Genomic DNA, 22,210 nt, shown 5'->3' with positions numbered 1-22,210 from the left:
GATGCTCTTTGGACTTAGCTTGGTGAATAGGCCCTCACCCGGATTTCGTGAGCTTTCCTCCCAGAGTTCCATAAAAAGTGCTAAGTCCGCTAGTTCGCTCTCCTTTATCCCCAGCTTTTCATAGGACTGTTTATTGTTATTATTAAAAAACTTTTTCCATCTTAATTTTCTACAAAAGAGGTTAAGGTCTTTAACCCACGTAAATACTCTAAAGTCCGTGGTAGGGACAAACGACAATCCGTTCTTTAGGACCGAGGTCTCAGCTTCATTTAGGCTACATGAGGCGAGGTTGAGCACCTGCAGGTCCTCGTTTCTACCCGGTGTTCACCTCACTTGTTTCTGTCTCGTAATTGGTACGGAGTTTGACCTTGCGCTAAAACAGAAGATGTGGTTGTACTGACTGAGGAGGAGGACGACGATGAAGAGGTGCCCTGATATCCACCCCCCTGTGGATTGCTGGAATCTCTTCCCCATCTCCGCCATTTTTTTACCCTGCGTTTTGGAAGTAGCTGCTCTCTTCCTGGGACCGTCCCTTTCCCCCTTGTGGGGGGTTTCTGAGTCCGAAGAGGAAATTTCGGACGCAGATGGGGTGATAGGGATACGTAGACCCCGGGGAACTATTGTGTGTTCCAGATAACTCTTAAGGGACTTGATCTCCCACCACGACTTAATGTTATTGTTAAAGCCGGTATACAACTCTTTGAACGCTAGCTTACATGTAACAGATGAGAAGAGTCCGGGAATATCCTTTTCAGAAAATATGTCTTGTGCCTCAAAGCTTCCGTAAATAGAGTCCTGCTAAGGAAACTGGCCATGATCACTCTCAAGTTACCAAAAACAAAAACTATTTATAAAGGATATAGGAGATAGTCGTGGTGTCCTTAGAGACTAGAAAGTAAATTAATTTCAACAGTTTTAAGGGTCCTTCCTCTGCAAATTAATATATGGAAAGACCCTTAGATGGACCTTGTCTGAAGATCAGACCTGGACCCAGGCTATAATTTATTACTTAAGTCCATGTGACCCACCATCCAGAAGATGTCATGGCAGGTCCATAATGCCGAGGAGATGGTGGTGAAGGCACACGTGAAATATACCTTTGACCCTACTTATTTTGGCCATTAATAAACCATCGTGTGAAGAAAGTAGAAGGAAGGGAAGAGGTCAACAGATTATACGGCACAAGCGAGCACAAATATCGGATGCCACTCACCTATGTGCCTCCCATACATGTGATAGCAGAAGGACACACAATACGTTGTCTTTAGAGATGGAAACCTGGAGGTTATGTTGTACAAGGGGCTGACGAGTCTCGCCTTGTCTCCGAACCGACGAGGTCTTGAGGCTTCAATAAACATGTAGAAACCTGAGGAGGAGAATGGAGGATAAGTCACAAGCTCCACCGGAACAAGGGTGCAACATGTGCAAGAAGAAGTGATCGCCTAGAGAATGGGAAGTCATCAAGGAGGTCTCCGTGGTGAATATTCACCAGGAAGCCCATCACATGCTCCAATGTCTACTAAGCAGTGACTGGAGAACGGATACTGGGTAACAACTGTAGCCAAGTGACCCCCCCCCCATGATATCCATTTGATACTTTGTCTTTTTTGTTTCCCGTACATGTCCAGTGTATATTCCCTCGTCAGACCAGTGACATGACATCATCATCACGTTGTGCCGTCTTGGCACGCTCCTGTGGTGGGCGGCTGGTGCCGGGTTACAGATGGTGGCCAGCCCCCGACACCTGTGCTGCGGCAGTGTAACCTGCAGACGCCACCCTGTGCCTGATGATTATACAGACGGTGCCATATTGAGGGGCACACATGAAGCTCAGCGTGCAGCCTGTCCAGATGGTTACGGTAAATGACTCGGCTCATGACATTACTTAAAGGTACATACAACGTGTGCAGGGTTAGAATAGCATGGCTGCTGGCAGAAACAGCGCCTCCCCTGTGCATGGGTTGTGTGTGGTAGTGCAGCTCAGTTGAAGTGAATGAGGCCGAGCTGTAATACCAGGCACAGCCTGCAGAAAGGTGTGGCGCTGTTTATGAAAGAAAGCAGGGGCCCACATAAACAAGGGCCCTAGTAGCGCCCCCCATCATCTGAAGCTTGACGGAGCCACTGTATAATCAACAACTCTCTGTTATTTTCTTTGCTGACGTTGTTCAATCTCTGCTTGCTGACAGGGAACATCACAGACATTGAAAACCCAACCTGATCTAATATTTCAAACAGCCGAGGGTTTGTTACAATGTATCGGTGCGCTGCCATCTGTCTGCTCTGATACATTGTAACATTTGTAGGAAGTTTATCAGCCACAGGTATTTTCCCATTCACTGACATCAAGCAGAGATCTTGAAAAATCTGCAGAACTGATGCATGGATGAAGCCTTATTGACATCAGACTGGACGGCTACCATATCATTTGCAAGGACAGAATCAGGCCCCCAGGGACGGGGATTTAACCCCTGACCTCCTGAGCGACCTCTGTCTATACCCCCTCCATGTCGGAGCGCGCCGTTACCCTCTGGCGTGCCGCTGCGGTCCATCTCCGGCCCCGTGTTCGCCGTTCTCCTCAAGCTCTGGGTTACTTTGCTCTGACGGATCCAGTCGAAGGTGTCGAATTTATCCTGGACGAATCCGCAAAGCTTGTCGTCCTCGAACCTGCAGGTGCTGTCTGTGAATAGACACAAGGCGCGGACGCTCAGTACCGGGTCACACAATCACGTGGTAGGGTAGCATTCACACACCGCAGCCGTGGTGCCGCACAACACTCAGGAACAGGGGGGTGAAATGGCAAAGGGGTGTGTAGACTTTTGCAAATATTCCTATTATCGGTCCAACTAATTGTATACGTGAAAATCTACCGTTTTGTGTCTACAGCTCCTATGCAGAGCTATGTGTCTCCATGGTTACAGACTACAACTAAGAAAAAAAACATATTGTACGATCATCAACTTAAAGGGGATGTCCAGGATTTTTTTTTTAAAAAAGCTATTACTTCCTCAGGAGACTGAGGACTTTTTGGGGATTTTTTTAATCTTTGAGGACAATTCTTTTTGGGGGTTGGGAGGGTATTAGGGCTTCGGGGAATGCAAAAGTGGACAACCCCTTTAAGAGACAGTTTTTTGTATTTTTGTATGAAGACGTTGGATAATTTGTGTAATATCTGCTATACGAGGCGGTGATTACAAGCCGCCCGCCGCCAATAATTATTCTAACCCTTGAGCCGCTAACGAATCCGGCCGGACCTTTCCTCTCCACTTCGTTTCTCCCTAACGAGAAGGCAAAAAACGACCTCTTCACAATCAAAATGCAAAGTTCCCGCATCGGAACTAATGAGCCGCGCAGCGCCGTGCAGTGGTGGCGGCGTACCAGAGGCCATTATATCCGCTGTGATTTCCTGCCCTCCCATTAACCCTCTCAGCTCCCGCGATCCATCTCCGCGTCGCATGAGATGTGATAAAAAAAAAAATTTTTTTAAATTGGATGTGACTTTTGTGGAAAAGTCAATGAAAAACAGAAGGCGAAATATTTAAGACATGGAAAATCGCCAGATGAAAATCTCTCCCCGCAAACTCCCTCCGGTCCCTCGTCAAATCAATAATGTGCGCTGCCGGTAAATGGCAGATCTGCTGCCTCGTGTCGCAGGGCGGCGCTGCTGACATTTACCGCCATTCGGTTTATGTATTAGATTGTACACGTGTATTAACCGCATCACGCCTAGAAAATGGCGCAAGTACGAAGGGAAGATGTGGCTGGTTGCCGCCTGCGCTTCTTCAGCTGCTATTACCTGTATAAGGGGGTGTCAGTATTTTTGCACAGGGGTGCTAGGCAACCTTGCTGCTGCGCACTGCCACGACTGAGCTTTACTTTCAGTAAGTCAGAGTCCAGTAGCTGATAATAAGGGACAGGGGGAGGGGTGTGATTATTTTTGCACATCCTTGTGTTTTCAATATATACAAATGGTTCACACTTCCTCTATTTATAGGGGGGTCCTGACACTTATAGTTGTGCTGCTCCAAAATCCCAAAAATGATCGCAGACTCAGCCCCCCGCGAACATCATGTCCTCACGGACGTCGGCGCATTTTGGTCCATCTCTCGATAAAGATCCGAGGATCATTTTATGAAAACATTTTTGGGTCCCAGGACAGAGCAGGATAACACAGAGCAGCATAACACAGAGCAGGATGACACAGAGCAGGATGACACAGAGCAGGATGACACAGAGCAGGATGACACAGAGCAGGATGACACAGAGCAGGATGACACAGAGCAGGATGACACAGAGCAGGATGACACACAGCAGGATGACACACAGCAGGATGACACAGAGCAGGATGACACAGAGCAGGATGACACAGAGCAGGATGACACAGAGCAGGATGACACACAGCAGGATGACACACAGCAGAATGACACACAGCAGGATGACACACAGCAGGATGACACACAGCAGGATGACACAGAGCAGGATGACACAGAGCAGGATGACACAGGGCAGGATGACACAGGGCAGGATGACACAGGGCAGGATGACACAGAGCAGGATGACACAGAGCAGGATGACACAGAGCAGGATGACACAGGGCAGGATGACACAGGGCAGGATGACACAGGGCAGGGTGACACAGGGCAGGATGACACAGGGCAGGATGACACAGGGCAGGATGACACAGGGCAGGATGACACAGGGCAGGATAACACAGGGCAGGATAACACAGGGCAGGATAACACAGGGCAGGATAACACAGAGCAGGATAACACAGAGCAGGATTACACACACACACATATTATACACACACATTATACACACACATATTACACACACACACATATTACACACACATGCGCTCACCTGATTGGCTCGGGTAGTTGAAAGCTGGAAAAGAAAAAACAAACCATCAATAAAACAAAATCAAGTCAGAACAACCGAGACAGCAGAGATGAAGCAGAGACGGTGCAGAGTATCACAAAAATCATTCCAGATTCCTTTATTCCTTTTGAATGTTATTTCATCTTGCTGCATTATATCTTATACTCTAGTCACATCCAGAGCTGCAGTGACAATCCTGCTGTTCTCTCACCGTAGCCAGTGAATTGCTGCACATGTAATCCAATCTGTGGTTCAGCACACTGGGAAAGCTGGGTGACTGCCCCTGTAGCGGGGGCCAACTAAGTGGTCTTTCCCAGAGACAGAGTGGCGGTGTAGACTCCAATGCTACACACGGAATCTTCACGTTTACCCTCCCGATGACTTCCCTCCCTGATGATTATGAAGTCTCTTGGCAGGACAGGGTCAACTGTGATGGGTGTATAAAATATTTACCCCCCCCCCCCCCCCCCCGTGATTCATTACGGTGCTGGGGCCGGTGGCGTTCAGAGTGTGCCGGCTCTCGGAGGCTTCACGCGCCGCTGATCCAGCTCTGTCCAGACAGTCAGGTCCCCACACAGGAGACACCGATGAGAAGCGGCGCAGAAAACGGACATGACGATGGAGCAAACGACCCTCGAGTGACCGTGACCTGAACGTCCACAGCAGGGGGGCACAAACTTATTACATAGGAACCTACAATAGGAGCTACCACAATAATAATAAATAATAATCACCAAAAGAGCAACTACTGTATTCAGTGATGTCATCAGCAGGGGGCGGGGCTGTGACAACCTCTCAGACAGGATATACAGGCAGATTGTCAGCAGTAATAGATGTTCCTGTAGTATAAGGTGTGTGGATCTCATGTCTGATCACATGTCATTATATCAGTGATGTCATCAGCAGGGGGCGGGGCTGTGACTACCTCTCAGACAGGATATACAGGCAGGTTGTCAGCAGTACTAGATGTTCCTGTAGTATAAGGTGTGTGGATCTCATGTCTGATCACATGTCATTATATCAGTGATGTCATCAGCAGGGGGAGGGGCTGTGACTACCTCTCAGACAGGATATACAGGCAGGTTGTCAGCAGTAATAGATGTTCCTGTAGTATAAGGTGTGTGATCTCATGTCTGATCACATGTCAGTATATCAGTGATGTCATCAGCAGGGGGCGGGGCTGTGACTACCTCTCAGACAGGATATACAGGCAGGTTGTCAGCAGTAATAGATGTTCCTGTAGTATAAGGTGTGTGGATCTCATGTCTGATCACATGTCATTATATCAGTGATGTCATCAGCAGGGGGCGGGGCTGTGACTCCCTCTCAGACAGGATATACAGGCAGGTTGTCAGCAGTAATAGATGTTCCTGTAGTATAAGGTGTGTGATCTCATGTCTGATCACATGTCATTATATCAGTGATGTCATCAGCAGGGGGCGGGGCTGTGACAACCTCTCAGACAGGATATACAGGCAGGTTGTCAGCAGTAATAGATGTTCCTGTAGTATAAGGTGTGAGGATCTCATGTCTGATCACATGTCATTATATCAGTGATGTCATCAGCAGGGGGCGGGGCTGTGACAACCTCTCAGACAGGATATACAGGCAGGTTGTCAGCAGTAATAGATGTTCCTGTAGTATAAGGTGTGTGATCTCATGTCTGATCACATGTCATTATATCAGTGATGTCATCAGCAGGGGGCGGGGCTGTGACTACCTCTCAGACATAATATACAGGCAGGTTGTCAGCAGTAATAGATGTTCCTGTAGTATAAGGTGTGAGGATCTCATGTCTGATCACATGTCATTATATCAGTGATGTCATCAGCAGGGGGCGGGGCTGTGACTACCTCTCAGACAGGATATAGCAGGCAGGTTGTCAGCAGTAATAGATGTTCCTGTAGTATAAGGTGTGTGATCTCATGTCTGATCACATGTCATTATATCAGTGATGTCATCAGCAGGGGGCGGGGCTGTGACTACCTCTCAGACAGGATATAGCAGGCAGGTTGTCAGCAGTAATAGATGTTCCTGTAGTATAAGGTGTGTGATCTCATGTCTGATCACATGTCATTATATCAGTGATGTCATCAGCAGGGGGCGGGGCTGTGACAACCTCTCAGACAGGATATACAGGCAGGTTGTCAGCAGTAATAGATGTTCCTGTAGTATAAGGTGTGAGGATCTCATGTCTGATCACATGTCAGTATATCAGTGATGTCATCAGCAGGGGGCGGGGCTGTGACTACCTCTCAGACAGGATATACAGGCAGGTTGTCAGCAGTAATAGATGTTCCTGTAGTATAAGGTGTGTGATCTCATGTCTGATCACATGTCATTATATCAGTGATGTCATCAGCAGGGGGCGGGGCTGTGACAACCTCTCAGACATGATATACAGGCAGGTTGTCAGCAGTAATAGATGTTCCTGTAGTATAAGGTGTGTGGACCTCATGTCTGATCACATGTCATTATATCAGTGATGTCATCAGCAGGGGGCGGGGCTGTGACTACCTCTCAGACAGGATATACAGGCAGGTTGTCAGCAGTAATAGATGTTCCTGTAGTATAAGGAGTATGATCTCATGTCTGATCACATGTCATTATATCAGTGATGTCATCAGCAGGGGGCGGGGCTGTGACTACCTCTCAGACAGGATATACAGGCAGGTTGTCAGCAGTAATAGATGTTCCCGTAGTATAAGGTGTGTGATCTCATGTCTGATCACATGTCATTATATCAGTGATGTCATCAGGAGGGGGCGGGGCTGTGACTACCCCTCAGACAGGATATACAGGCAGATTGTCAGCAGTAATAGATGTTCCTGTAGTATAAGGTGTGTGGATCTCATGTCTGATCACATGTCATTATATCAGTGATGTCATCAGCAGGGGGCGGGGCTGTGACTACCTCTCAGACAGGATATACAGGCAGGTTGTCAGCAGTACTAGATGTTCCTGTAGTATAAGGTGTGTGGATCTCATGTCTGATCACATGTCATTATATCAGTGATGTCATCAGCAGGGGGAGGGGCTGTGACTACCTCTCAGACAGGATATACAGGCAGGTTGTCAGCAGTAATAGATGTTCCTGTAGTATAAGGTGTGTGATCTCATGTCTGATCACATGTCAGTATATCAGTGATGTCATCAGCAGGGGGCGGGGCTGTGACTACCTCTCAGACAGGATATACAGGCAGGTTGTCAGCAGTAATAGATGTTCCTGTAGTATAAGGTGTGTGGATCTCATGTCTGATCACATGTCATTATATCAGTGATGTCATCAGCAGGGGGCGGGGCTGTGACTCCCTCTCAGACAGGATATACAGGCAGGTTGTCAGCAGTAATAGATGTTCCTGTAGTATAAGGTGTGAGGATCTCATGTCTGATCACATGTCATTATATCAGTGATGTCATCAGCAGGGGGCGGGGCTGTGACAACCTCTCAGACAGGATATACAGGCAGGTTGTCAGCAGTAATAGATGTTCCTGTAGTATAAGGTGTGTGATCTCATGTCTGATCACATGTCATTATATCAGTGATGTCATCAGCAGGGGGCGGGGCTGTGACTACCTCTCAGACAGGGTATACAGGCAGGTTGTCAGCAGTAATAGATGTTCCTGTAGTATAAGGTGTGTGATCTCATGTCTGATCACATGTCATTATATCAGTGATGTCATCAGCAGGGGGCGGGGCTGTGACTACCTCTCAGACAGGATATAGCAGGCAGGTTGTCAGCAGTAATAGATGTTCCTGTAGTATAAGGTGTGTGATCTCATGTCTGATCACATGTCATTATATCAGTGATGTCATCAGCAGGGGGCGGGGCTGTGACAACCTCTCAGACAGGATATACAGGCAGGTTGTCAGCAGTAATAGATGTTCCTGTAGTATAAGGTGTGAGGATCTCATGTCTGATCACATGTCAGTATATCAGTGATGTCATCAGCAGGGGGCGGGGCTGTGACTACCTCTCAGACAGGATATACAGGCAGGTTGTCAGCAGTAATAGATGTTCCTGTAGTATAAGGTGTGTGATCTCATGTCTGATCACATGTCATTATATCAGTGATGTCATCAGCAGGGGGCGGGGCTGTGACAACCTCTCAGACATGATATACAGGCAGGTTGTCAGCAGTAATAGATGTTCCTGTAGTATAAGGTGTGTGGACCTCATGTCTGATCACATGTCATTATATCAGTGATGTCATCAGCAGGGGGCGGGGCTGTGACTACCTCTCAGACAGGATATACAGGCAGGTTGTCAGCAGTAATAGATGTTCCTGTAGTATAAGGAGTATGATCTCATGTCTGATCACATGTCATTATATCAGTGATGTCATCAGCAGGGGGCGGGGCTGTGACTACCTCTCAGACAGGATATACAGGCAGGTTGTCAGCAGTAATAGATGTTCCCGTAGTATAAGGTGTGTGATCTCATGTCTGATCACATGTCATTATATCAGTGATGTCATCAGGAGGGGGCGGGGCTGTGACTACCCCTCAGACAGGATATACAGGCAGGTTGTCAGCAGTAATAGATGTTCCTGTAGTATAAGGTGTGGATCTCATGTCTGATAACATGTCATTATATCAGTGATGTCATCAGCAGGGGGCGGGGCTGTGACTACCTCTCAGACAGGATATACAGGCAGGTTGTCAGCAGTAATAGATGTTCCTGTAGTATAAGGTGTGTGATCTCATGTCTGATCACATGTCATTATATCAGTGATGTCATCAGCAGGGGGCGGGGCTGTGACTACCTCTCAGACAGGATATACAGGCAGGTTGTCAGCAGTAATAGATGTTCCTGTAGTATAAGGAGTATGATCTCATGTCTGATCACATGTCATTATATCAGTGATGTCATCAGCAGGGGGCGGGGCTGTGACTACCTCTCAGACAGGATATACAGGCAGGTTGTCAGCAGTAATAGATGTTCCCGTAGTATAAGGTGTGTGATCTCATGTCTGATCACATGTCATTATATCAGTGATGTCATCAGGAGGGGGCGGGGCTGTGACTACCCCTCAGACAGGATATACAGGCAGATTGTCAGCAGTAATAGATGTTCCTGTAGTATAAGGTGTGTGGATCTCATGTCTGATCACATGTCATTATATCAGTGATGTCATCAGCAGGGGGCGGGGCTGTGACTACCTCTCAGACAGGATATACAGGCAGGTTGTCAGCAGTAATAGATGTTCCTGTAGTATAAGGTGTGTGGATCTCATGTCTGATCACATGTCATTATATCAGTGATGTCATCAGCAGGGGGCGGGGCTGTGACTCCCTCTCAGACAGGATATACAGGCAGGTTGTCAGCAGTAATAGATGTTCCTGTAGTATAAGGTGTGAGGATCTCATGTCTGATCACATGTCATTATATCAGTGATGTCATCAGCAGGGGGCGGGGCTGTGACAACCTCTCAGACAGGATATACAGGCAGGTTGTCAGCAGTAATAGATGTTCCTGTAGTATAAGGTGTGTGATCTCATGTCTGATCACATGTCATTATATCAGTGATGTCATCAGCAGGGGGCGGGGCTGTGACTACCTCTCAGACAGGGTATACAGGCAGGTTGTCAGCAGTAATAGATGTTCCTGTAGTATAAGGTGTGTGATCTCATGTCTGATCACATGTCATTATATCAGTGATGTCATCAGCAGGGGGCGGGGCTGTGACTACCTCTCAGACAGGATATAGCAGGCAGGTTGTCAGCAGTAATAGATGTTCCTGTAGTATAAGGTGTGTGATCTCATGTCTGATCACATGTCATTATATCAGTGATGTCATCAGCAGGGGGCGGGGCTGTGACAACCTCTCAGACAGGATATACAGGCAGGTTGTCAGCAGTAATAGATGTTCCTGTAGTATAAGGTGTGAGGATCTCATGTCTGATCACATGTCAGTATATCAGTGATGTCATCAGCAGGGGGCGGGGCTGTGACTACCTCTCAGACAGGATATACAGGCAGGTTGTCAGCAGTAATAGATGTTCCTGTAGTATAAGGTGTGTGATCTCATGTCTGATCACATGTCATTATATCAGTGATGTCATCAGCAGGGGGCGGGGCTGTGACAACCTCTCAGACATGATATACAGGCAGGTTGTCAGCAGTAATAGATGTTCCTGTAGTATAAGGTGTGTGGACCTCATGTCTGATCACATGTCATTATATCAGTGATGTCATCAGCAGGGGGCGGGGCTGTGACTACCTCTCAGACAGGATATACAGGCAGGTTGTCAGCAGTAATAGATGTTCCTGTAGTATAAGGAGTATGATCTCATGTCTGATCACATGTCATTATATCAGTGATGTCATCAGCAGGGGGCGGGGCTGTGACTACCTCTCAGACAGGATATACAGGCAGGTTGTCAGCAGTAATAGATGTTCCCGTAGTATAAGGTGTGTGATCTCATGTCTGATCACATGTCATTATATCAGTGATGTCATCAGGAGGGGGCGGGGCTGTGACTACCCCTCAGACAGGATATACAGGCAGGTTGTCAGCAGTAATAGATGTTCCTGTAGTATAAGGTGTGGATCTCATGTCTGATAACATGTCATTATATCAGTGATGTCATCAGCAGGGGGCGGGGCTGTGACTACCTCTCAGACAGGATATACAGGCAGGTTGTCAGCAGTAATAGATGTTCCTGTAGTATAAGGTGTGTGATCTCATGTCTGATCACATGTCATTATATCAGTGATGTCATCAGCAGGGGGCGGGGCTGTGACTACCTCTCAGACATGATGTACAGGCAGGTTGTCAGCAGTAATAGATGTTCCTGTAGTATAAGGTGTGGATCTCATGTCTGATCACATGTCATTATATCAGTGATGTCATCAGCAGGGGGCGGGGCTGTGACTACCTCTCAGACATGATATACAGGCAGGTTGTCAGCAGTAATAGATGTTCCTGTAGTATAAGGTGTGTGATCTCATGTCTGATCACATGTCATTATATCAGTGATGTCATCAGGAGGGGGCGGGGCTGTGACTACCTCTCAGACAGGATATACAGGCAGGTTGTCAGCAGTAATAGATGTTCCTGTAGTATAAGGTGTGGATCTCATGTCTGATCACATGTCAGTATATCAGTGATGTCATCAGCAGGGGGCGGGGCTATGACTACCTCTCAGACAGGATACACAGGCAGGTTGTCAGCAGTAATAGATGTTCCTGTAGTATAAGGTGTGTGATCTCATGTCTGATCACATGTCATTATATCAGTGATGTCATCAGCAGGGGGCGGGGCTGTGACTACCTCTCAGACAGGATATACAGGCAGGTTATCAGCAGTAATAGATGTTCCTGTAGTATAAGGTGTGTGATCTCATGTCTGATCACATGTCATTATATCAGTGATGTCATCAGCAGGGGGCGGGGCTGTGACTACCTCTCAGACAGGATATACAGGCAGGTTGTCAGCAGTAATAGATGTTCCTGTAGTATAAGGTGTGTGATCTCATGTCTGATCACATGTCATTATATCAGTGATGTCATCAGCAGGGGGCGGGGCTGTGACAACCTCTCAGACAGGATATACAGGCAGGTTGTCAGCAGTAATAGATGTTCCTGTAGTATAAGGTGTGTGGATCTCATGTCTGATCACATGTCATTATATCAGTGATGTCATCAGCAGGGGGCGGGGCTGTGACTACCTCTCAGACAGGCAGGTTGCATATTGCACTTACGCTCTTTGTAGCGGATGCTCCGGGAGGCAGAGTCGCCGGGTCCAGACACGGTGTGCGGGGTGATCTTCACCTCGTAGTGTTGGGGGATCTTGAGGTCGGTCAGTCGGAGCTCGTACAGGAAGCCTTTCCTCGAATCCCGGCTGGTCACCACAAAGCTGTTCATTCCCTTCATGTTTGGCTGAAATCAGAAAGATCGACGCAATGTAAATGTGTTTTATATACATTGTATCATCCAGAAAAAAAAAAGAAGGGTCACGTGATGTGTCATGTGACCCCAGCATGGCGGCGCTAGTATAATGGAGCGCCTGGTGTCACATGGTCAGGGTTTTGTAACAATGTTTCTTTTACTTTGTATCGATGTGTTGTTTATGTCACTTTTTTCTTTTTCACAACTTTATTTACACCTTTGGCTAGCCCTGCGCTCCCTCCCCCGCCGCCTCTCATTCCTCCGGTTCATCTTCTCCAGACCTCGCCTCGCTCGGCACTAATCACCTCCGGATATGATTTCCCCGTCTTCTGGCCTTGCTGGAGCGACCACCAGGGTCCCCTTACATCCGCCATTATGTTCCATCTCATTCTGCTGAGTTACAAGGAATTTTGCGCCAATGACTTTGAGCCCCTTGTCGGCAGGTTCTTCATCTTTTTTTTTTATTACGGTCGAGCCCGGCCGCGGTGGGAACGCGGCGAAGCCAGAGAGATTTATTAGACTCGCATGATGGGATCGATGTGAAATTCTTCATTTGCGGACGTGGTGTGAAGGGCGGGCGGGGGAGGGTAGAGGCGTAATCACAGATCGTGTCAGGTCACAGCCACAGGAACGTCATCAGAAGCATAAAATGACTATTTTCAAATATTTTTCTCCTTTTTTATGATTTACACCATTTAAGGAAAATTTTCCCAAATATTGAGAACTCTTAATCATATGTTTCTATATTTTTGAACAAAATTGTGGTAACATGGACTAAACTGAACAAACCGGAGCGGAGTCTCCAGAATGCATTCTGTTCCGGTTTGTTACGTTCCCATGCCGGACACAAAATCACTGTGTGCGGCATGGGAAAAGGAACAAGCTGGATCCGGCGCCAAAAACCATGTTAAGTCGATGGTGACGGATCCGTTTTTTTTTCTGACACAAAAAAAAAAAAAAACGGATCCGTTGCCTATTGACTTACAATGGTTTCTGTGTTTATTCATTTTCAGTATAATACAACCGGATCCGTTCTGAACAGATGCAGCCGGTTATATTATTACAGCGCAAGCGTTTTCCTGCGGCTTTGAGATCTCATGCCTCAGCTTTAAAGGGGCAGGGCGCTGTGGATGACACTGTTAAGGGAGCAGAGTGCTGTGGAGGTCACAGTTCAGGGGCAGGTAGGGTGGCCGTTCAGGCCACTCTCAAAAGACAGACTTAAGGTGGGAGTGAGGGTGACTTTCTCCCTGCAGCTCGCTCTCAGACAGCACAGTGCTGCTGTCTGAGAGTGAGCTGTTCAAAAAGACATCCCTGTGTCCGTCCAGGCCCTGCGAAAGCCGGACTGTCCGGCCTAAAACCGGACCTCTGGCCACCCTAGGGGCAGGCCACTGTGGAGGTCACTATTAAGGGGGCAGAGAATGGCGGATGTCACAGTTAAGGGGACAGTCTGCTATGGAGGTCAGTGTTAAGGGGCTGGGTGCTGTAGAGGTCAGTGTAAAAGGGGTGGTGTGTTGTGAAGGTCACATTTTAAGGGAACGGAGCTCTGTGGAGGTCACTGTTAACGAGACGGGGTACTGTGGAGGTCACTAATAAAGGGGAGGGCTCTGTGGATGTTAATGTTAAAGGGGCGGGGTACTGTAGATGTCACTGTTATAGGGGATACTGTCGATATCTCAAAAATGATATGAAATAGATGAAATATACCCATGTGAAGCCGGGTCCTTCTGCTAGTTAGGTATAAATATAACATCTGGCTTTATTCTGAAAACTTAGATAATAAGCAAGTGACAGAGATATCCACTCGCTTCTTATCTGTTGAAATCACCATATATACTGTAGCATCAACATGGCCCCTGTGACAACCTCTTGATTCCCTGATGCATAAGGCTTGGGGGCCACAAGGACTTTTTCTTATGCAACTGACTATTTCTTTCTGCAGCTGACACTCGACAGTAGGGGTACAAATGGTCTCTGCGTAACCCTGGCCTCAGTGGGCAATGAGCAGGAGATGTGTAAATGATCATATTAATCCAGGCTACAATCTAAATGTGCTACAGGGAAAAACGGTACAAAGATAATTAGCAAGTGACATAGGATTCAATAACGCTCCATACAATGAACTACCAAAGGCAATTGGCAAATAAGGCTACTTTCACACTGGCGTTTTTCTTTTCCGGCACTGAGTTCCGTCCTAGGGGTTCAATGCCGGAAAATAACTGATCAGGCATATCCTCATGCATTCTGAATGGAGAGCGATCCGATCAGGATGCATCAGGACGTCTTCAGTTCAGTCTTTTTGACTGATCAGGCAAAAGATAAAACCGGAGCATGTTACGGTTTTATTTCCGGCCAAAAAAACGGAAGACTTGCCTGAATGCCGGATCCAGCATTTTTTTCCATAGGAATGTATTAGTGCCAGATTCGAATGCGCAGACCGAAAAAAAGGTGAAAAAAGTAAACGCCGGATCCATTTTGCCGGATAACACCGGAAATACGGATCCGGCATTTCAATGCATTTTTCTGACTGATTAGGATCCTGATCAGTCTTACAAATGTCATCAGTTGGCATACAGTCAGGTCCATAAATATTGGGACATGGACACAGTTCTAACATCTCTGGCTCTATACACCACCACAATGGATTTGAAATGAAACGGACAAGATGTGCTTTACCTGCAGACTGTCAGCTGTAATCTGAGGGATTTACATCCAAATCAGGTGAACGGTGCAGGAATTACAGCAGTTACATATGTGCCTCCCACTTGTTAAGGGACCAAAAGTAATGGGACAGAATAATAATCATAAATCAAACTTTCACTTTTTAATATTTGGTTGCAAATCCTTTGCAGTCAATTACAGCCTGAAGTCTGGAACGCATAGACATCCCCAGACGCTGGGTTTCATCCCTGGTGATGCTCTGCCAGGCCTCTACTGCAACTGTCTTCAGCTCCTGCTTGTTCTTGGGGCATTTTCCCTTCAGTTTTGTCTTCACCAAGTGAAATGCTCAATCGGATTCAGGTCCGGGGATTGATTTGGCCTTTGCATAACATTCCACTTAAAAAACTCTTTGGTTGCTTTTGCAGTATGCTTTGGGTCATTGTCCATCTGCACTGTGAAGCGCCGTCCAATGAGTTCAGAAGCATTTGGCTGAATAGGAGCAGATAATATTGCCCGAAACACTTCAGAATTCATCCTGCTGCTTTTGTCAGCAGTCACATCATCAATAAATACAAGAGAAGCAGTTCCATTGGCAGCCATACATGCCCACGCCATGACACTACCACCACCATGCTTCACTGATGAGGTGGTATGCTTAGGATCATGAGCAGCTCCTTTCCTTCTCCATACTCTTCTCTTCCCATCGCTCTGGTACAAGTTGACCTTGGTCTCATCTGTCCATAGGATGTTGTTCCAGAACTGTGAAGGCTTTTTTAGATGTCGTTTGGCAAACTCTAATCTGGCCTTCCTGTTTTTGAGGCTCACCAATGGTTTACATCTTGTGGTGAACCCTCTGTATTCACTCTGGTGAAGTCTTCTCCTGATTGTTGACTTTGACACACATACACCTACCTCCTGGAGAGTGTTCTTGATCCGGCCAACTGTTGTGAAGGATGTTTTCTTCACCAGGGAAAGAATTCTTCGGTCATCCACCACAGTTGTTTTCCATGGTCTTCCGGGTCTTTTGGTGTTGCTGAGCTCACCGGTGCGTTCCTTCATTTCAAGAATGTTCCAAACAGTTGTTTTGGCCAGGCCTAATGTGTTTGCTATCTTTCTGATGGGTTTGTGGTGTTTTTTCAGCCTAATGATGGCTTCACTGATAGTGACAGCTCTTTGGATTTCATCTTGAGAGTTGACAGCAACAGATTCCAAATGCAGATATCAGACTGGAAATGACCTCTGGACCTTTTATCTGCTCATTGTAATTGGGATACTGAGGGAATAACACACACCTGGCCATGGAACAGCTGAGAAGCCGATTGTCCCATTACTTTTGGTCCCGTAACAAGTGGGAGGCACATATGTAACTGCTGTAATTCCTGCACCGTTCACCTGATTTGGATGTAAATACCCTCAAATTAAAGCTGACAGTCTGCAGGTAAAGCACATCTTGTCTGTTTCATTTCAAATCCATTGTGGTGGTGTATAGAGCCAAAAATGTTAGAATTGTGTCGATGTCCCAATATTTATGGACCTGACTGTACGTTTTGCCGGATCCGGCAGGCAGCTCCAGCGACGGGACTGCTTGCCAGATCACTCTGCCGCAAGTGTGAAAGTAGCCTAACCGAGGACAAGCCCCAATCAAGTGCAACACAATGACGGTGGCATGGGCAAGAATCCAGTAAGAAAGATAATAAGGAAGTGATGAGCAAGTAACACAGCAACAGCACGGCATATTGCATCATCTAACTACACAACAACACAAAGAAACTGCTGAGGGTAATAAGCAAGTGACACAGCACAGCCCATAGCATTTTGTAATGTCCAACTACAGAGCATCACAAAGATACTACTAAAGGTAAAGAAGCAAGTGACACAGCACAGCCCACAGCTATTGATAACGAGCAAGTATCAAGAGTGAATAAGGGTCGAGACAATGCAGTACAGTCGTAGTGCGGTTACGAACACGCCGATAACTGAAGAGACCCCATGTAATGTCAGAAAACATCAGATTCACCTAAAATCCCACCGGCAGGAACATTTATGGTAAAACTGTCCCATAGTTTCAGGGCTGCTCCTTGACGACACAGCGGCTGAGACAGGTCTCTACCCTCTCAGGCAATAGAGACTGCCACTTGCTAATTACCACATCAACTAAATTGGAGGATAATATGGCGGGTGCTCCGCAGCAATGAAGCAAAATCGCATGCAGCGGGGGGGCATCTATTCCAGTAGAATGGAGTTCTGCTTCTCGGCACAGCAGCTGCTGACACCCGACCCCTGGACAATACGCGCTCCTCATCCTCCTGCCCTAAGTTACTTCATGTAAAAGATGTGCAACGCTGCATGAGAAAGGAGCAGCAGTCACCTGACACAAAGAAGACACAAAGTAAAAGAACTGTCCAATCACAACCATCTTTCCAAACTGGAGACATTGTGTCCAATTAGGGGACTTGCGTTGTTGGATTCCGGCAGGCAGTTCCGTTGCCGACACTGCGTGGCCAGATCCGGAAAAAAAGATGCAGATCTGTTAGACAAAAGTAATGAAATACCGGATCCGTCTCTCCGGTGTCATCCGGAAAAAAGGATCCGGTATTTATTATTTTCACATTTTTAAAGGTCTGCACATAACGGAGACCGGAAGAACGGATCCGTCAATGCGGAAATTTTAATGCCAGATCCAGCACTAATACATTTCAATGAAAATTAATGCAAGTATTCCGGAATTTTGGACGGAGAGAAAAATGCAGCATGCTGCGGTATTTTCTCCGTCCAAATAACGTGAAAGGACTAAACTGAAGACGTCCTGATGCATCCTGAACGGATTACTCTCCATTCAGAAAGCATTAGGATAAAACTGATCAGTTCTTTTCCGGCATTGAGCCCCTAGGACGGAACTCAGCGCCGGGAAAGAAAAACGCTAGTGTGAAAGTGCCCTATAACCTAATCAGGAAATCACAGAAACAAACTGGGATATTATATTCTAAGGAAATATTCTTGCACATAGGAGGCAGTATTATAGCAGTTATATTCTTGTACATAGGAGCAGTATTATAGTAGTTATATTCTTGTACATAGGAGCAGTATTATAGCAGTTATATTCTTGTACATAGGAGGCAGTATTATAGTAGTTATATCCTTGTACATAGGAGCAGTATTATAGTAGTTATATTCTTGTACATAGGAGCAGTATTATAGCAGTTATATTCCTGTACATAGGAGGCAGTATTATATTAGTTATATTCTTGTACATAGGAGGCAGTATTATAGTAGTTATATTCTTGTACATAGGAGGCAGTATTATAGCAGTTATATTCCTGTACATAGGAGCAGTATTATAGCAGTTATATTCTTGTACATAGGAGCAGTATTATAGTAGTTATATTCCTGTACATAGGAGCAGTATTATAGTAGTTATATTCTTGCACATAAGAGGCAGTATTATAGTAGTTATATTCTTGTACATAGGAGGCAGTATTATAGCAGTTATATTCCTGTACATAGGAGGCAGTATTATAGTAGTTATATTCTTGTACATAGAAGCAGTATTATAGCAGTTATATTCTTGTACATAGGAGCAGTATTATAGTAGTTATATTCCTGTACATAGGAGCAGTATTATAGTAGTTATATTCTTGCACATAAGAGGCAGTATTATAGTAGTTATATTCTTGTACATAGGAGGCAGTATTATAGCAGTTATATTCCTGTACATAGGAGCAGTATTATAATAGTTATATTCTTGTACATAGGAGGCAGTATTATAGCAGTTATATTCCTGTACATAGGAGGCAGTATTATATTAGTTATATTCTTGTACATAGGAGGCAGTATTATAGCAGTTATATTCTTGTACATAGGAGGCAGTATTATAGCAGTTATATTCCTGTACATAGGAGCAGTATTATAGTAGTTATATTCTTGTACATAGGAGGCAGTATTATAGTAGTTATATTCTTGTACATAGGAGCAGTATTATAGTAATTATATTCTTGTACATAGGAGCAGTATTATAGTAATTATATTCTTGTACATAGGAGCAGTATTATAGTAGTTATATTCTTGTACATAGGAGGCAGTATTATAGTAGTTATATTCTTGTACATAGGAGCAGTATTATAGTAGTTATATTCTCGTACATAGGAGCAGTATTATAGTAGTTATATTCTCGTACATAGGAGCAGTATTATAGTAGTTATATTCTTGTACATAGGAGCAGTATTATAGTAGTTATATTCTTGTACATAGGGGCAGTATTATAGTAGTTATATTCTCGTACACAGGAGGCAGTATTATAGTAGTTATATTCTTGTACATAGGAGCAGTATTATAGTAGTTATATTCTTGTACATAGGAGCAGTATTATAGTAGTTATATTCTTGTACATAGGAGCAGTATTATAGTAGTTATATTCTTGTACATAGGAGCAGTATTATAGTAGTTATATTCTTGTACATAGGGGCAGTATTATAGTAGTTATATTCTTGTACATAGGAGGTAGTATTATAGTAGTTATATTTTTTTTTACATAGAGTATGATTTTAATAAATATAGTTATTGACTACCTGTGAAAGTCTCTCTATTAGTTTCCTCAGTAATTGCTCTATTTTTATTCTTGCAATTTTCTGATTCTGAGGAAAGGTTATAATGAAGACCCTTTAAGCTCTCCCATTCTGTGATGGTTACTTATTATGTTCGGCTGCTCTTCACTGGACTCCCAGGACCCTCAGATAACACTGTGAGGGTCCTGGCAGAGCACTTAGATGGTTAATGTGGAGAGCTGAGAGTCCTTACAAGTACTTTTTGTATAGAAAGCCTCATCCACATTATCCCTCCATTAGGACGGGGCTCTTATAAAGGCTACTGACAACAGGGCAGCGGGTACTTTGTGCTCTGCTTAAGGCATATAACAAACAGCAGCTCTGCAGAAAATCACTATGTTTAAGGAAAATCTCAGTCCAGGGATCATCGAGGATTGAGTGTTGCATGATTATCCCCTTTGGAGAAAGGATGATGTAGGTGAGATCCTTGAATGAGCCCCCCAACGATCCTCATGTCGTCCGAATTCTTCCAGGGAATAGAGAAGGCTCAGGACCAGGTGGCGCTCCGCAGACACATGGGAGGGGAGATTACGGGCTGAGAGTATCTTAGTGCCACCTGGCCGCTATGTGCTGCACAGTAGACTGCCCCCCATACTGCACAGACTTGTTTCCATTCCTCCCACTGATACTAGGGATGGGGGTCAGGGATCCCTGGAGATGGGGGCACAGGCTGCTGGATACTCAGGATCCACACCGTACACTGATTCCTGACAGAGCGGTGTAACGTGTGTGCAGCTGTCAGAAGCCATCCGTGTCACCGCGCTGACTCCAACCTATCATCCAAAGAAAGGTCACTACCTCCGATCCACTATAAGGTCTGCGAAAGGAAATGACAGGTCACTGACCCGTCACCACCGCGAGGAATCAACAGCCTCCATAGAGAGACCTCCACAGGAGCAACAAAGCAGAGGCCGAGCGTGGAAGTAGAAAAGAACGGCTCCGGATTCAAATAGAGATCCTCCAAAACGTCTTCTTTATTAATACAAGTAATAGTACAGCAGACACATCCACCTGGTATACAAGACTTGTTGACGCGTTTCAGACACTTGGTCCTTAGTCGTAACAACATTTCATAATGAAACACTAGAATTTAAATGTACCATAATCTAATCCCTCCTCTCCCAAATCCGGGGGAAGGAAAAAGGTTACACCATTGGTTGCTTCATTAGATTAAACACCATTCACCTACAGCATCATCTAATCAGATCGTAGATGTCTTTCACATTGTGCACTGGTATTTATCCACCTTAACCCTTGAAAGTCCATGACCCTAAGGCACCAGCCATATACCCCAGGTCCTTTCAAGGTGGAGAAAATGTAAAACCGCACAATGTGAATTGCATGCTACTCATTAAAACATCTGGTGACAATTACTGATATGATAATGTAGACCACACCTGTGGTGTTACAATTGATGTAACTTTTGATTGGAAAACTACAGGAATGGTCCGAATTTTCAAAAGATTGCAGGTTTTGCATGGGTGGCCACCGCATTTTGTGAAACCTTTGTAGCTGAGCCAGTTTTGTCTCTTTCTACTATTGGCTTGTGTGTTAGATGTGAATAGGGACGGTGACAGCGAGCCGGACAGCGTAGACGCCCTCCTTGGCACTATTTTGCAACCCGATTTCAGTGCATTGTACAAGATCTCATCATCATATAGGATCGGCAAGCACCCATTTATTATGGTACATATTTTACTGAATTGCTTGCTGTATGTTATAGATAAAATTGGAACACGGTCCTGCCTCCTGTCTCCATGTCCATTCCCATCCTTCACTTGATTCCTACTGCTGCTGCTCTCACCTCCTTCGACCCAAAGAGCATTTGGAATCTGTTCTGTTGCACGGCTCTATTCCTACCTCTCTGCAGCATCCAACCAGGGTAGTTTCTTGCCTTTAGCCTTTTGTCTACTACATTCAATTCCTCATTAAGGGACATGGGTGAACTACAGTTCCTTGTGGTCCGTATGTATTCCCCCACAGGGATCGCCTTTATAACATGCAGCGGGTGGTAACTTTTTGCATTTAAGATTGAGTTTCCTGCTATGTTTTTCCTATATGTTCCCGTGTGCACAATCTCATTTGGGCGATGATGGAGAATGTCAGTGCAGAGCTGCAAGTTATTGATCTGTCATTCGGGGTAATGGAGAAGACATACATACCATTAGCAGAATAGTG

General features: G+C 45.6%; 1 protein-coding gene across 4 annotated transcripts in view; it reads right to left on the bottom strand.

The window, feature by feature from the left end:
• Positions 1-22,210, bottom strand: part of MDGA1 (MAM domain containing glycosylphosphatidylinositol anchor 1) — a 241,211-nt gene that overhangs the window by 25,585 nt on the left and 193,416 nt on the right. For all 4 annotated transcript variants that reach the window (XM_040430779.1, XM_040430782.1, XM_040430781.1 and 1 more), the window contains 4 exons: positions 12,587-12,764; positions 4,861-4,884; positions 2,525-2,677; positions 1,214-1,366 (listed from right to left, as the gene is read on the bottom strand). In XM_040430779.1, the coding sequence (XP_040286713.1) occupies positions 1,214-1,366; positions 2,525-2,677; positions 4,861-4,884; positions 12,587-12,764 (508 nt within the window). The remainder of the gene's footprint in view (positions 1-1,213; positions 1,367-2,524; positions 2,678-4,860; positions 4,885-12,586; positions 12,765-22,210) is intronic.

Source organism: Bufo bufo, chromosome 4 (genome assembly GCF_905171765.1).
Source record: "Bufo bufo chromosome 4, aBufBuf1.1, whole genome shotgun sequence".
Classification (NCBI taxonomy): Eukaryota; Metazoa; Chordata; class Amphibia; order Anura; family Bufonidae; genus Bufo; species Bufo bufo.
The sequence above is the reverse complement of the archived record's forward strand: the minus strand, read 5'-3'. Positions and strand labels throughout refer to the sequence as shown.